This window comes from Pteropus vampyrus, unplaced genomic scaffold (genome assembly GCF_000151845.1).
Source record: "Pteropus vampyrus isolate Shadow unplaced genomic scaffold, Pvam_2.0 Scaffold69, whole genome shotgun sequence".
Classification (NCBI taxonomy): domain Eukaryota; kingdom Metazoa; phylum Chordata; class Mammalia; order Chiroptera; family Pteropodidae; genus Pteropus; species Pteropus vampyrus.
Window position 1 is genome coordinate 2,217,363 of NW_011888850.1, and position 17,066 is coordinate 2,234,428.

At 41.3% G+C, this 17,066-nt stretch overlaps 1 protein-coding gene and 1 long non-coding RNA gene across 2 annotated transcripts in view; both read right to left on the bottom strand.

Annotated features, from left to right (window-relative positions):
* Positions 1-1,808: 1,808 nt before the first annotated feature.
* The window catches only part of OSBPL3 (oxysterol binding protein like 3), an 82,997-nt gene continuing 67,739 nt past the window's right edge, over positions 1,809-17,066 (bottom strand). The window contains exons 16-19 of the mRNA XM_023531532.1: positions 13,997-14,141; positions 9,844-9,970; positions 8,069-8,191; positions 1,809-5,479 (exon numbers count right to left, since the gene is read on the bottom strand). Coding sequence (XP_023387300.1) covers positions 5,383-5,479; positions 8,069-8,191; positions 9,844-9,970; positions 13,997-14,141 — 492 coding nt within the window. The 3' untranslated portion in view covers positions 1,809-5,382. The remainder of the gene's footprint in view (positions 5,480-8,068; positions 8,192-9,843; positions 9,971-13,996; positions 14,142-17,066) is intronic.
* LOC111740863 lies at positions 11,861-13,514 on the bottom strand. Its single transcript, XR_002780782.1, has 2 exons — positions 13,282-13,514; positions 11,861-12,550 (listed from the first exon to the last, which is right to left on the bottom strand). It is a non-coding gene; the product is annotated as an uncharacterized LOC111740863 (long non-coding RNA).

Here is a 17,066-nt window from a genome sequence, read left to right on the forward strand (position 1 = left end):
CTCAGCTCAGTGTAGAACAAATGCTGGTCAACAGAATATGTGGGGCCGTCCGGGTTTGAGCCACCTGGGGAAACTGTGTGTGCGTGTGTGTGTGCGTGTGCGTGTGCGTGTGCGTGTGTAAAATCACCCCCAGGATAGTAGCCAAATTTGAGATTCACTTCTAAAGTTGATATGTCTTTCCCAGTCTGGTATCTGTTTAAATTACAGCATTTACTAAAAAAGAGGCCACCCTTAGTTCATTAAAAATGTTGTAACAGCAATAATACCATGGAGAAACAAAAGATTTTTAAAAAGCACGGTTAATCCCAATTCATCCTTGGTAAAATAACTGGAGCCAAAATAATTGAACAAATCCTAACCACTCCAAATAAATAAATAAATAGATAGATGATAGATAGATAGATAGATAGATAGATAGATAGATAAATTTTAAAAAGGCTATCAAGCTTATTCACTTACTATAAGTTTATTTACCATAAATTCCTCTGGAAGCTGAGACTGAACTATTCTGGTGAACGGAAGGTCCAGGTGCTTGTTTTTCTGTTTTCTTGGGCCCACCCCCCGCCCAGGGCCCAGCGAGTTCTTACTTTGGTCTGGACTTTCTGGCAGAAGCCGCAGGACCCACCCCCCGACTGCAGCTGCCCTTCCCTCCAGGGCCAGGGACGACTTCTGGCTGGTACTAGTGCACCTGAAACCTAGTGTCTTCACTAGCAGACCCTTCATTTAAGTCTCTTGAGCTCCACTTGAGGCTGGAATCTCTTTCCAACTACTACATCTGTGATAAGACAACCTTGACTGGTCAGCTAGGACAGTGATGTCCTGATTTGCTGGTCACTGATGGCATTAGCTATATTAATGCTGGTATTCACTGGTAAGACTCGAAGATAATATGACTGAGTTTGTAAACTAATGGTTTGGAAGTTGTGCCTCCAAATTTTATTGCCTTCTCAAAATCGACACCTTAGGATGCTTTAATACCTATTCCAGTGATGGCCAACGTGTTAAAATATTCTGAGATTGCCTTTTAAGATCTCCTTCAGTGTTCATAACATATTATTTTGAATAAAGCTGGATAATGGTCCTCCTTTGACGGCAGATTTGATTCACATGAACGGGCAATATCACAATGCGGATATGAAAATTAGCAATCATTTCATTATGTTTATATGCAAGTTTCACTAATTGTCCGCAAAGTGTCTTTTATAGCTTAGTTTTCTTTTCTTTTAAGCCAGAATCCAATCAATTTTCATGAACTGCTTTTGGTTGTCTCTCGTGTTTTTAGGGATGCAGAGATGTGACTTTATATGTGTAACTGTAATCCTGTGCATTGTGTAACATCATAAATATATCAACTGAATCGAATGTAACTTTAGTGAAGGCAAAGTGTCTATGGCATTGCAAAAGACACAACTTAGGAAATTCTATGAGTCAGTTCTTTGTAAGGGCCATTAGGTTGGTATGAATAGTCAGAATTTTCCTTCTTCATATTGGGAAACACAGAAAGTAATGCTATTTCCACAGCATGCTGGGATAACAGATGGGGCTCCTTGGGGACTGTCTGGGGTTCTGGCTGTGCCAGGTCCTTAGTGCTAAGGGCTGGGGGACCTACGTTTGTAGTATACCTTAAAAATATTGGGAACAAAAGTATGGCGACTTATGGTTTCCAAGTTTCTTTATGTCCCAGGATATTATTTAATCGAGGGTAACCTGGTGTGTTTCTTCCTCAAAATAGCCTATGTCAAAGTCTTGCTTTCTCCAATTTTGGCAGCCACATTTACACATTAACTAAAAACAAAGACAAAGGTGGTCTTTTCCATGTTATTTATTCAGTCAACTAGCTGCATGAGGGGGATAAACAAATTAGTCTTTTGGGGAAGCTTTTGGGAGAGGCAGAGGGGGGTGGGTGAAAGGGTGGGATTTAAACAGAAAATAATCTTGTAAATGGTTAGATGGAAGATTTACAAAGAGCCATTAAAAAAATACTATCCTCTGAGGGTAACAGAGGAAGATAAAATCACCACGAAGAAAATAAATGAGCAACTTCTGATCATCGCATTCCCCAAAACCAGTCTCAGAATACGGTTTGCATTTCAGACTGTCATGATTTGCAGATACTTATGATACATATTTCCAACACAGAAAAATAAAGACTAACACTAAGTAACAGATTAATATAACACAGAAAAGAATCGAGCACGTGAAAATAGCTATCATCTGGTAGCAAAAATAGATTTATGCCAATGTTAATATCAAAATGAAAGACATTCACATAAATGGTGTCAATACATTGGAACTGTATTATTCCTAAGATCATAAGAACAACTTCTTATTGCTTCTACTCATAACTAAAAGGTCTGAGGAAATTCTACGATAGCCGGAAGGCATAAATGACTTAGGGAATGTGTAGAAGACCCACGGCAAGGTGCAACCGCCAAATAAAAACTTTGTAGTTTATTATTTCTCTTTTAGGCTTGACATTGTTAATAGTAGAACAAGACACCTCATCATAAATCTGGAAAATACAGATGAAAGACAATGCTTGAAGCCCAAGCAAAGGATTTATGGGAAGGAATTAAAAGTAGAGTATGAGAAAAGCAGCAGCCCCAAAGAAGTAAACATTTAAAAAATTGGTTTGTATATTTTTTTCTCTTCAAGTGTCCCACAGGAAGCACATGGAGACTGCAGAGCTTACTGGGGCATTCTGGGGGCCTGATAGAGAGCTCGACTGTTGTCCTAAAGTGAACTCTGTGTAATTAGTACCAGCACCAGCCTGGCTTCCCGCAGGTGAACTGCACAGAAAAGCTGCACTGAGACTTGATTAATACATCTGACACAGGGAAATACTAATCCAGGCTTTGGAGCCCGGGGAAGGAAGTGATCCGCTCTTCTTCAGACAGATCTGCATCTTGGAGTAGCGGCCACGGCTTGTGGTGGACCGCACAAAGTCTCACTTCCAAGAAGACCTGTGTCATTCACCACAAATTTGGGATGGACTGTTAGGAATAAAATGGAGGTTAAAACATGTTATCTCAAATGGTACAGAGATTAGCATTAGTTAATCGAGGGATTCAAAATCCAGAAAATTAGATTTTCCCTCATTTCTTCCCAAACAATAGGGTGTTTCTGTTTTCTTCATCTTAGAGATATAAAATGCCATTCAGTTACAAATTAGTGGGAAGGTGCTTTCGAAAATGGGGACTGAAGGAGAAAAGAAGCCATTTCCCTTTCAAGGTAATTTTAAGATTATATCAGGCTGCATCACCAAGCTGTTCAAATGTCAGAAAAGCTCTTTATAGATGCTGGTAACGACTAGCAGATTTTAAAATTTGCATACAGTTCTGTATCATATTCTAATCCCCCGCATCCTCCCCATCTCAAATAAGATAGTAACAAAGATGATATTCGGTTCATTCAGCCTTGTGATTCCAAAATAAAGCAAAATATCAATTGAAATAATAGCATTGAGACAAAGAAATTCCAAATGCTGCGTGACAGAGCTGCATCTGTCTGGGTTGTACTTTTTGTTTTTTGTTTGTTTTTTGAGCCAGCTTCTGGAGCAGGCCTATTTAATAGTCAATATTACTAAAATTCTGCATTCCCCTTCACATTGTGAAAACTAGATTTGTTTTCCCCTTGAGTACCCTTAAATCTACAGTCTGCTTCTTCCTGTCTGTGAGCAAAATTTGGATACATGCTTGAAAAGAAAAGAACAAAGCACAAACCAAGGAATTTGACTGTGTCATTTAATTGTTTAGAAATGGGAATGATATTCACATTGCATTCATCTTGACATCTTGATAAAATGGAATGGATGAACGCAATATTTAATGAGCCAATTTTTGTTTTTAAAATGACAGTCACTTGCAGATTCCAAAATATGCTACTGATCCTCTTTAAACAACTTTCCGTTTTGAAAATGCAATCCTGTCCTACTGGTTATTTGGTGTGACACTGAAAAATCATGCATTCTTTTTTTCTGTTATTTATTCTACTTTTTATTCATAACCTTCTATATGCTCCGAATCTATTTAAATATCTAAAAATGTTTTTGAGAGAAATCCTTATACTATACCATTTTATTTGATACTCCATAGAATTTTTAGGGATATTAGAGTAAAAGGCTTAAAAATTAGGCTTTGGTTTTAATGTAATCTGGGCAGAAGTTGGAATTGCTTTGATAACACAATTTAACTACCGCACACATTCTTATATTGTAATTTGAAATGACACATTTAAAAAGACAAAGTTTCCCCTTTTTGTAGTCATAATCTGTGTTATTCAAGACGGCTGCAAAACTCCCAAAAGACTGATGCAAGTAAGAAAAAAGTGTAGGAAAGGGATAAGACACTTAAAGCTTTATCAGAACACAGCACGAAGAAAGAACATCAATTCTCTATGTTTGTCTATAAGGCAGATGGTCAAACTTTTTACACGAGATCTAAAATACAGTGCTTATTAAGAGGTAGGAAATACCAAAACAGTATTTTAAAACAGTTATTTTGCTAAACTTTTACAAAGTCAAACTGCTTGTGTAATGTGCTCACGTTTTACACGAAACTGGGACTTTCCACACTCAACAGAGATGTGATCAAACGAGGTGGGATTCAGCTCTCACCCAGGAGAAATTACCTACTGCCTCTCTGGGATTTCATGATGACATTTAATTAATAGGGATTTCTTGGATTCACGGCAATTTCTCTGAGTAACAGGGTACGATTGTGCCCATAAGGCAATAAAACTATAGGGAGGGATGAGCTCAAATGCTTCCTCTTCAAGAAGGTGCCATATGCATCTTATATAAAAACATACATTCTGCTGAACTTATACCATCCTCTCAACCACCAAAATGCAAATGCAAATATTCTTCAGACTCCAGCACCAGCAGAATTGTTTCGTATGAGCAATTCAAGAGCTGTCTGAGGCAAAAAGAGATCTGAGCTACCAAATTAAACTTGGGTAGCTTACAAGTATGTGGGCGAGTAACCCTGGGTATTCTTATTTCTTAATGCACTGGGGAGAGGTGGATTTTCTTCCTCCAACATAATTTTATAAGGCATAAATTTGCATTTCCCTAGCCTTTGGAAAATTAGTGTTAAAGCTTCTTTTTCAACCCACACATTAACATTTAATCTTTCATTTTTATTAAATAGTTTATGTATAAAAAGAAATATCAAGGTGTTCTACATTCATATAAACAATTGTGATAACCTCTGAAATTGTAAAGAAACCCACCGAGGAAAATATATACTTAAATACAACGCTAAGCTAAGCACAAGTGATCATTCTAGATAATATCTTCTAAATATAGAGATGCAGGTTTGTGGCTTCAGAAAGCAAACGCAGAAGAAATAAAAGGATGCATCTTTTTTTTTTTTTCCTTTTTCACCACAAGACAGGATGGTCCAATTTGGAAAAACCAAGATCTTTCCTAAGTTCCAAATAGGTGCCGTTGCTCACCCAGGAATCATCATCTGATTTCCTGTGAAAGAAGAAAGAATTTCCTGAAGGCTCTTGAAAACACAGTATTAGTCTCTCTCTCTCTTTCTCCCTCCCCGGTGCCCCCCATCCCACCATCATTCGAGCTTGCACGCAGTTTCCCTAATGACCCAGTGCTGGAGCTGCGAGGGAACTTGGAAGCCTGAAAACCACTCCGTTTATTCTCACTTTGACTTCTCAAAATTGGAAGCTGCCAAAAACGGTGCTTCTGTGAGAAGACAGCCACTTCCCTGGGTATAACTACGTAAAAGCTAAAATCGACCAGGTGGCTCAGGCTGTTCCTATCAACCGATATGCGTATTGGTAATTTGTAATTGTGACTGATACTGCCATCTGTTTTCAAAGCAAAAGTGGAGAGTGCCTGTTTCTCCACACTTCCAGGAACACCGATTTCCGCCCCCCCCCCCGCCCCCCGCCTACTTTTTCCCTATTCCAGTAAAGGGATGTGTTTAAAATGAGCCAATCTGCACACTGGGTATTTTACCATGAGACAAAGAGGCTCGATTCCACCCCAGCTGTAGCTCTCACTTGAAATTCCCAGTGATGTTTTTTATTGCTCCTCAGTGACGTCAGTGGAAACATCCGAGCCCCCCATGCCTCTCCATCATCTCCCTGCTGGGGCCCCTCCTGATGAGAAACTTGCCTTCTCTCCAACTTTTTGTTGGCCACCTCCAATACTCTGACAATTTCATAGACAATCAAAAGGAAAAAGAGCCACGGGCACCCAGCTACAGCTGCTTTCAGTCCCTTTCTATTCCAAAAGGATTCGCAGATGCTTGCGGCAACAACCTAGACGGCATTTCACATTTTGCATGTAAAGGCTCGTTTGTCTCCCATGGCGCTCCACCGACTTCATGAAGCCATTTTTGATGCCTTCATGTTACATCAATTTGCCGGATCTCCTTACCTAGTCCTTGAGACAGTTTGGTTACCCATAATTTTTAATGATCCTAAAAAATACTGTAGTGGACATGTTCATAAATGTAGATTTTCCTTATTTAAAAAATGACACTAGATGATTTATAGGGGGAAAAAAGAGTCGACTTACTTAAGGGTATATGTGTATACCTATCAGTTGATCAGTAAATCAGTTGTAAAGGCTGTTAATCTCTCCGTGTATCTATCTATCCCTTGCCTTTTTCAAAAAATAATTTAAGGTCTTATTTTTAAAATATTTAAACAAAGTTATGAACATGTTGAGATGAAATGAGCCAACTGCTCTTCAATAGCTCACATCCTGAGTTTGTGGAAATGATCAGAAGGGATCTGGCAAAATCCACATGAACTCCAGGGAAAAAAGCATTATATTTTGGGGAGAAAACATTACTTGTTGTTTTGCTGTTTTGGAACACATACTTTATTGCTGCTGTGATAAAGTGGTAATTAATTCCTCCCAGAAGTGTTTCTGTTGCCCACTAAGAAACCATGTCAAACAAAAAATTTCCCTAAGCAATTTCAGCATGTGCCTTTTTAAAAATTCTTTTTGAAAAAATTTTAATATATTTAAAAAATATTTTTTATTTTTCAATTACAGTTGGCATACAATACTATATAAGTTTCAGATGTATGACATGGTGATTAGACACTTATATAACTTTCAAAGTGATCCCCCTGATAAGTCTAGTACCCAGCCAACACCATACATAGTTATTACAATATTGTTGAGTCTGTTCCTTATGCATACTTTTCATCCCAGTGACTATTTTGTAACTGCCGATTTATACCTCTAATCCTCTTCCCCTTCACCCACCCTCCCAATCACCCTCCTATGTGGCAATTATCAAAATGTTCTCTTACATGTGCCTGTTTTAATGTTAATTTTAAAGAAATAAATAAATAACAAAACCCCTAAAACCATACAGAGCCCTGGCCTGGTAGTCAAAGAACCAGGCCCCGATCTAGAACCTTCCACTGGGTCCTTCGCCTCTCTGTTCCCTGGGGCTTCATTTCTTCTCAATTAAAATAAGAGAGTGGTGAAGGGCTGATGCTCTATGATGCCCCTTCTACAGCTTCAAGTCTATTTTTAACAAGACTTTCTTGGCAAGGCATTTTAAAACAAACAATAAATGTTCTAAACCCAAGCCAAAGTGTATAGGCTTTTCTGCAGGTCAAAATCGGACTACTTGGACTTCCCATTTGGGTGGCCGGTGGGGTGACCATTAATTATCTCTGTCGCTGTGTAAAATAGACCCAGGTCGGTGACCAAGTTCAGACACGGATTTAGCAAGCTGGCCTGGTACTGGGAGTCAGGTTAGGGTGGTCTCATTGCTTCTGCCACAAGCACTAACTGAGCAGTTCCTCTGCCCACTCCTGGGGCGAGGTTCTGAGGGGCAGCTGGGAAAGCATGAAAGATGCCAAAAAAAGGAAGACACCACTGCCACAGGGGACAGGCCAAGGGACAGTCTAGAGCCAGGCATCCACAGAAAGTCGGGCCCTCAGACAGCAGGCCACTCTAAAGAGGAGAAATATCCAGACCGCTCTTACTTGGGGAGGGGACACACCTGTTCACTCTCGTCATGTGACGAGAAACCGGAACCATCGGGTGTCGCCAGGACCCACCAGGGGCACGCACCTGAAAAACCGAGGCTGGTGCTCCACGCTGCTTTCCTCCAAGACCCGCCGCCTTTCTCTCTGTAGCTGTTCAATCCTCTGCTTTTGGGTTTCAGCTTCTTCTAAGTTCCCTTCTTCCAGAAACCTGAGGCGTGGAGGGTAAAAAAAAAAAAAAAGACTATGAATTCCGTGAAAATATAACAGTCATCACTGCTGATATTGCCATGTGTCCAAACTGGATATTCCAAATGCTTCTCTAGACATATGATCCCTCCTCCATGCCTTAGAGCCATATTTCGAGGTAGTTAGGGGAGATATTTTGAATTGGTGATATATACATGGTACAAGAAATCATGTCTTTAAAAAGGAACCTGGGGTAAAGTCTCCCTCTCATCCTTGTCTCCAGTTGTACCGTTTGCTCCCCATCCCGCCCATTTTCACGTTCTCACCACGGGTAATGCACTGGTAGTTAGTTTCCAGTGCATTCCTCTAGAGATTCTTGGTATGTATATAAACAAACGTTAACATATAGCCTTACCCCTCCCTCTGTTTTTAAAACATAAATGGTAGCACGTGACACATAGTGTCTATTCCTTGGTTTCTTGTTTTGTTTTACTTTTTATTTAACAATGTATCTTGGAGATCTTTCTTGGTAACATACAGGCATTTCATTTTTTAATAGTGGTATAATATTCAACTGTGTGGATATACCTGAATTTATTTAAACAATTGCCTACTGTTAGACATTTGAGATGTTCCCACTTTTTAAATGTTATAATAATGCTATGATGACCATGTTTACCTGTCATTTTGCATGTGGGTTAGTAAAGTCTGTAAGGAGGAATTTCTAGAAGTGAAATTGCTGAGTTAAAGGGTGAATCTGTAATATGGATATAACCAAACTGCCCTTTATGGGATTACAGCAATTTAGATTCCCACCAGCAATGTTCTTAGACTGCCTTTTCCCATAGTCTCGGGCACCTCAAACAAACGATATGTCAATGTGGCTTAAAAAATCTGCATTTATTTGAGTGAGATGGAGCATCTTTTCATATGTTTAAGGGATATCTGCCTTTCTTATTTTGTGAAATATCCATTTTTCTATGTCCATTTTTTTTTTTAATGCATTGACCTTAATTTCTAGAACCAATTTATAAAAAGAGTTGCAAATAAAGATTTCTCAGTTTGTCATTTATCTTTCGACTCTGGGTATATATTTTATTTACTTTGCCATGAAGAAGGGTGGTATTGTACATGTTTTTTTTTTTTTTAAATAAAGTCAAATTTTACCTTTTTTTCCCCTTCTAGGTTTTGAGTCTTATTAGAAAGACCTTAGGGAAGAGATTATTCTTTCTATTTTACAGAGTTGGAAACTGAGGCTGGGAAAGATGAAAAGGCTTATCATCTGCCACATGGCTTGTTAGCAGCAAACAAAGAATCAGATATTATATCTCAGGGCATCAAAATAATTTAAATTCGAGGGGTCAGGGGAGCCAGATGTTTTTTCCTCTTTCAAATAGACAATCTCTATTGTATGTAGTTAAACTCTGAGAAATAAATGCTTTTTTGATATTTCAATAGAACTGGGGCTCTACTGATGAATAAAAGTCATGCCACACATAGATCTAAATTGGGCTCCATTCCTTCCAGATAATTGCTTAAAGTCCCCTTGGACCTCTACTCCTGGTAACATTATCTCTCTCTTTTAGGCTCCTCTGGTGGCCTGGGAGCTGTTAATAGGAATTTTTATAAAAAATTTTACATCTCTAGAGATAAAGAGCTTTAAGAAATCCTTACCTTTGGTCTGGCCTAAATCGGGTGTCGGTAGGTGGTAATGAAGACACACACAACGGATCGATGTCATTTAATTCTAGTGCAAACTGCGTGAAGCCATAGTATTGCTCGTAGCCTTTCGGCATGGGATCTAAAAGAAAAAGAGATCATTCATCCCTAACTTGCATTTCATTTACATTACATTTTAATTCCTTCACCTTTTTCATCTCAGACCAGCTATAATTTTTCTCTCTCAGCTCTAAACTCTTCCAATTCTATCAAAAGAGTCTGGCTAGCAAATAAGAACTGAATAGTTCCCCATAAATTTTCTCCTCTATAAGTTTTCTTCTGCCTACAAGGGTAAGGCCTCCTTTGTGTAGTCATACAGTGAATTTATAAAACACTGTGAAGTTTCTATCCTGTTTCAGCTATAAAAATAATTTATTACACAAATAAAGATGATAAAAAGAACTTTAGGTCTATTTCTCCTGACTAACAAGACTGTCACTCTCGAGAATTTTTCACGTAAGAGATGTTAAATTCTGAAACTCTGTCTAGTACCTAAAATAGTGCCAAACCTCTAGCAAGTAGTCAATAAATGTTACTCTTTTCTTCCTACCTGCCCTTCTTTTCACTAACTCTTGCTTCTTCAAATCGCACATATTTTAATTTAAGACCATCTCAGCAGAGGCCAGGAATAGAGATGGATTGCACTGGCAGAAACACTGCCATCTAGAACCAAAGGGGCAGAGAAAACAGACTGTTGGACCATTGGTATTTTACAGGATGGGACCGTAGAGCTATCTGGCTGTGAACATGTGTTACCCTTCAAGAAAAGAGAGGAACGACTGAAAGTGAAGATGTCTCAGAGATCATCAGGCTGCCACTCCCACCACAGGCCCGGACTACACAGACCCAGGGGGCAAGGCTGCCTCTACCTTTCAAAGGGTGAGGCCACTGCTGCAGCCTCAACATGCCAAGCTGCCACCACCTGCTGTGGGTGGGGACTATGGGGGCAGGGCCACTGCCTCAGTGGGCCCAGAAGGCTGGGCATTGAACCAAAGAGGATTACTCTGGAGCCTTAAGATCAAATGGCATTTTCCTTGCTAGTTTTAGGCTTGCTTGGGCCTGTCACCTCTTCCTTCTTTCCTTTCTCGTTTTTGGAATGTCTGTCCTAGGCCTGTCCCACCACTGAATTTGGGAAGCACATTTTGGTTTCGTGGGCTCACAGCTAGAAAGGATGTATCACACCTCATGTCTTACCCACACCTGATTTAGATGACATTGTGATGAGACTTTGGACTTTAGAGCTGATGCTGAAATGAGTTAAGACTTTTGGGGCTGTGAGGATGGAAAAAAATATATTTTGCATGTAAGAAGGACATAAATTTGGGAGACCAGGGGGCAGAATGTTATGGACTGAATATTCGTGTCCTCCCAAAATTCATACATTGACGCTCTATCCTTCAATGTGGCTATATTTGGAGATGGGGCCTCCGAGGAAGTTAAATGTGGCCAGAAATGTGGAGTCCAGATCTGGAGGCTGTCTACAAACCAGGAAGAGATCCCTCACTGAAACTCAGATTTTCTAGGACCTTGATCTTTGATTTCTCAGCCTCTGGAACCGTGAGAAAGTAAATTTCTGTTGTTTAAACCACTCAGTCTGTGGTATTTTGTTACAGCAGCCCAAGCAGATTAATGTGGGTGTATTGCCTTAACTTGAATTCCAGCTAAAAATATCTAAATTTACATATTGGATAAATCAGATGTAGACTAATAAATTCACTCCTAGCCTGAGCTCACATAATCAAACACAAGCGCTTTCCACAAACTTTGTTACAGACCACTTGTTGAATCTTCAGAAGTCCCTCTGTCAAGTTCTAGGTCTAATTCTCTGTGTGTCATAAACATGGAACTAATAGCCAAGCTTCCTAATGTGCCTGCAAAAACCCACCCCAATCTCTGTCCACCAGAGCGAAGATAGCAGTTTTTCTTGAAGATGGGCCAGGGGTGCTCACAGCCAAGGCAGAGATATAAACTCAGCGAATAACAATGACAATAAGAATAACACCTTATACAGTGTTTTTTTTTTTTATCAAGGTACTTCTTTAACATCCAGAAAGATTGGATACGAACTTTAAGCAAAGGAGAGTGTGTGTCACTCACAGAATCTCACGCATGCCTCCAACCTCTGATGCTAAGAAGATGGTTACTGTGCCAATGCATGCTAGCTTCAAGGCAAGCTCTGTGATGGAGGAGGATGTGGCTGCAACTCGTTGGAAGAAACATTGTTGGTTGCCTCCTCTACGTCATCTCCCTTTCTTACTTGCCAATGGGAAACTGCTCTGGTCAGGTGGCATTGTGCCCTCCCTAGGGGAAGAACCTAAACCCACCTGAATCGCTCCTACCTACCCAGTTATCTGGGATTGGTGCACGGATGGGTTTGGACCCACTTCAGGCTGGCAAAATGTAAAGATATACGTTTGCAAGGGGATCGTAGGAAATATTTCATTCCTGAGAAAAGAGAGGCAAAAGCGAAGAAAGCTCTTTTGTCTTCCCTTCTCCCTGCTGGGTGAACTGTCACATGGAGATGTGACATTGAATCATGACAACTGTTGCGCATCCCCGAGGGGACGCATCGCTGCCAGACTGGGAGTGACAGGATGTGCTCTCACGGATCAGTGCTCTTGACACAGGTAAGTTACCTGCCAACAACCCTTGGACCACCCACCTCCTCCCTTAAGTATTAGTCCATATCTTAATGGTTTAAGCCACTATTAGAATAGTTTTCTCATTTCTTTTTTTTCTTTTTTTTTGATCAGTCTAAAGCATCCTAACAGTGGTCTCTCAGAACAAAGGTTTGATAACATGACCGTGACTTGGAAACAGATTTATCAGATTAGAAGATGATCTAAAGTCTTAAAATGTTCTGTGGACATGTTATGAAGGTTTGGCTTCCCTTGTTCTTCTCCTCATTGCTGCTTCAAGGGCTCAGCATCCTTCCGGAATGACAGGATAGATCAGAGTGGCTCGTGGTATTAGGTGAATCTGGGGGAGACCTACTCTTGTAGAACCTTCAGGTCACATGCTTTGCCAGTAACGTTTTTCTCTGTCTTATTCTAGAATGACTTCTTGAACTTTACCAATATTCCTTAGTGCCCAATATAGGCATGGGAATGATGTGCGTTGATTGGAAGATAGTGTGACCATGGATTAGCAATGGCTTTGTTCTGGGATTAAGGACACAGGCCCTAAGGCTCAACTGAGGTCTTGTTGATAAGCAAGAGAATGAGCCTGAGCTATGATTAGGTGAAGGGAAGAAGGGCCAATAGCTCGAACATAGTTCAAAGCAGGCGGCAGACACTGATGGGCACTGATGCCCGCCCATCTGCGGTTCCTCGGGCCATGCCCCCATTCTCTGCCCAGGGCTGATTGACCAGGGTACTAACTTGGACCACCCACCTCCTCCCTTAAGTATTAGTCCATATCTTAATGGTTTAAGCCACTATTAGAATAGTTTTCTCATTTCTTTTTTTTCTTTTTTTTTGATCAGTCTAAAGCATCCTAACAGTGGTCTCTCAGAACAAAGGTTTGATAACATGACCATGACTTGGAAACAGATTTATCAGATTAGAAGATGATCTAAAGTCTTAAAATGTTCTGTGGACATGTTATGAAGGTTTGGCTTCCCTTGTTCTTCTCATTGCTGCTTCAAGGGCTCAGCATCCTTCCGGAATGACAGGATAGATCAGAGTGGCTCGTGGTATTAGGTGAATCTGGGGGAGACCTACTCTTATAGAACCTTCAGGTCACATGCTTTGCCAGTAACGTTTTTCTCTGTCTTATTCTAGAATGACTTCTTGAACTTTACCAATATTCCTTAGTGCCCAATATAGGCATGGGAATGATGTGCGTTGATTGGAAGATAGTGTGACCATGGATTAGCAATGGCTTTGTTCTGGGATTAAGGACACAGGCCCTAAGGCCCAACTGAGGTCTTGTTGATAAGCAAGAGAATGAGCCTGAGCTATGATTAGGTGAAGGGAAGAAGGGCCAATAGCTCGAACATAGTTCAAAGCAGGCGGCAGACACTGATGGGCACTGATGCCCGCCCATCTGCGGTTCCTCGGGCCATGCCCCCACTCTCTGCCCAGGGCTGATTGACCAGGGTACTAACTTGCTCTCCAGACACAGGCGGACGAGGAGGAGCCACCACAGTAGATGCTTTCGTGCCATTTCCCAAACAGCCGATGCACTGCCTTTCCATTCTTGTCCAATACCACACCTTCAATCTCACGGGCATTAGTGCTCCAGTATTTTGCCTAGGATTCAAATGAGAGTTGTCCGTGTAGTATTTTGGGGTCAACTTATTACAGATATTAAGAGGGGGGAAAACATAGAAAAGAGAAAGAAGCATAAAGATAATTCTATACAACATATAGTTCTGGGTTTTATCCTTTTTCCTTCAAAATCACACCTTTAATTTTTTAATAAAAAGTAATAGCTAACTCTTTAGTTACAATTTGCAACTAACTCAATAACCAACACTTGATACTTTTTGTGCGTGTGTGTGTGTGTAAGGTATATTTTTTTCCCTATTTTTTTCTGCATGTGGTGTAAGGAAGGAAAGCCTCGGTTCTTACACATCAATGGAATAGCGTGGTGGCCCTGAACGCCCCTCCTGTGGAACTGATGTGATGTCCCCCGGCTCTCATTGTGGCTCTGACTATTGTAATTTAAAAGAAATGTAATTCATATAATTTTTTCCCTAAAGGAACTAGACAGTCGTTTGTAAACTAATCAAGGAGGCTACTCTGTAAACCAATCAATTTTCAGTTTATTCTGTTATTTTTTAATCCCAAAACTAGATCTGTTCATCCAACCTGCAGGAACCTTATGCAACCCATATTCACACTGAATCCTTCTAAGTCTAAGACTGGCTCAGCTCACCTCACCTCACCTCAGCCTGTGGGTATATACAGTACCACAGGGAGAACAGCAGAGGGCGCTCCAATTCTCTAGAGTGGATTTTTTCCCAAATCTCCCAGTTACCCAGCTGCCCTAAAAATCTCTACGACAGAACAGAAGGCATTACTCCATAAATCAAAAATCCTAGTACTATTTTCAGCCAAAACAGAATCCGTATTTGGAAACCAATAAAATTGAGTGGCATTTCCAAGCCCTATTCTGGTGGATAGGCTGCCTCATTCCAAGTCTGTAATAAAAATGGGAGGGAGGGAGAGGCACAGCAGCGTCTTGCAGCTGAAGCAAAAAGTGAGCTCTCACATCATGTAGAAATGGGGAAAAGGAGTACAAATACTGTCCGGGCTCTTAAGTTTAATCTGAAGCTGGAGTCAGATTTTCCCTTGGAGATACCTGCCAACAAATCCAATGCTGGCAACACAACGAATGTCTCGGAGGGAGGCAGACAGGCCCCACAGGTGATGGCTACACCTGCTTGCAGATTCTCTTTCGACACCAGAAGCACAGCCGATGTTCTAATTCTTTTCATCTCCTATGGCTACAAAAATCTATTCTCTGGTCCTAAGTGGATGAGTAACCAGGTCAGTAGTAGAAACGGAAGCTAAATACATTTCCTTGGGGGAAATGCTGAGAACTAGGTGGCTCTCACCTGGATCACAGGTGTATAGATTCCTGCTCCAGTCTGCCCTTTGCTTCTTCTTCTTTTTTTTTTTTTTTTTTTGCAGAGAGCTTAGATGAAGCTTTCAAGGCAGGGTCGTTTTAATTTTACCTCAAATCACTACTAGCTTTATATCTGACTACAACCCAGTTGACTTACAGGATATGAGAAGGACCCCGACCCACCTCTCCATAATGTCCTCTACCAGCGACAGGTGGTACAGAGAGGTACCACATGACATCACACAATTGGAATCTAATCTCTCAGCGTATCTCGATCTTATTGTTAAGATCAAGGTTTTGATCTTAATTGAATGCAAAGATTCCTTGAGGAGTGTGACGCTTTAAGGCCATTTTAAGTGCATCGGATTTTCAAGGGCAAGAGGGAATCTAGGAGGAAGAGAAGGTGTTGGAAGGGCTCCAGTCAAGGCAGTTGAAAAGGGAAACAGATTCTTCCCCATTTTTTTTTTGCCTCAGGCCAATCTGTTCATTTATCCCGTGAATGCTCCTAGGCCTTTGCTGGGTGCCAGGCAGCACTTCCAGGCACCAGGCTACAGCCCTGAGCAAGACGGGCCAGGCTTTTGCTTTTCTGGGGTCAGGAATGATGAGGAGAGTGTGGTGAACAGAAAATAAACAAGTAAAACAATAGCGAGCAAGCTCACTACAGACAGTAATAAAAATTTTGAAGAAAATGGGATACGTAGAGAGTGACTGGGTGGGTGGTGGAAGGGTCTGGGGAGAGGGGTCCGAGCAGAAGGCAATGGAGAGAGAAGGAAAGCCACTGTGGCCACAGGGCAGTGAGGGAGGAAGGGACGAGGACGGGGTGCGCGTGTGTGCGCGTGTGTGTGTGCACATGTGCACGCACGTGTGCACATGACGGGTGTGGTGGGAGTGCAGACTGTGTAAGAATGCTTTTATTCAAGGTGGAAGCTGTCAGGGGATTTTGCTCAAATTATGACATGACTTCCTTTTTTTTTCCAGTTGTGGTAATAACACACACAACATAAAATTTACCCGCTTAACCATTTATAGGAGTCTAATTCAGTGGCATTAAGTACATTCACAACGTTGTGCCACCATCATCTTATATATTTCCGGAAATTTCTCATCTTCCCACACTGAAATTCTGTACCCACTAAGCAATCGCTCCCCATCCCTTCCTCCGCGGGGCGCCTGGCAGCCACCGTTCTACTTCCGGTGGCTGTGACTTTGACTGCTCTAGGTGCTCCATACGAATGGAATCACACATTATTTGTGCTTTTGTATCTGGCTTATCTCATCCAGCATAATGTCTTCAAGTTTCATCCATATTGTAGGACGATGACTCATGTTTTAAAAGGGCCCCTCTGGCTGCTGCAGGGAGGACAGACCATAGGGGGCTGAGGGTGGAAGGAAGGGGGCCAGGAGGAACCGTGGCCCTGGTCCAAGCGAGAAAAGTGTGGCTGGGCCTAGGGAGCCCCTAGCATTGCACGTCTGCTGGCACAACAGGAGAGATGAAAAATTCCCCAAGACAGCCTGTGCCCTGAGGCCCCAGCTCCACCAAGGCCTTTCCGGGGTTAGAGGTCCCAGGCCACCCAGGTTACCTTTATAAAATTCACTTTGCAGTG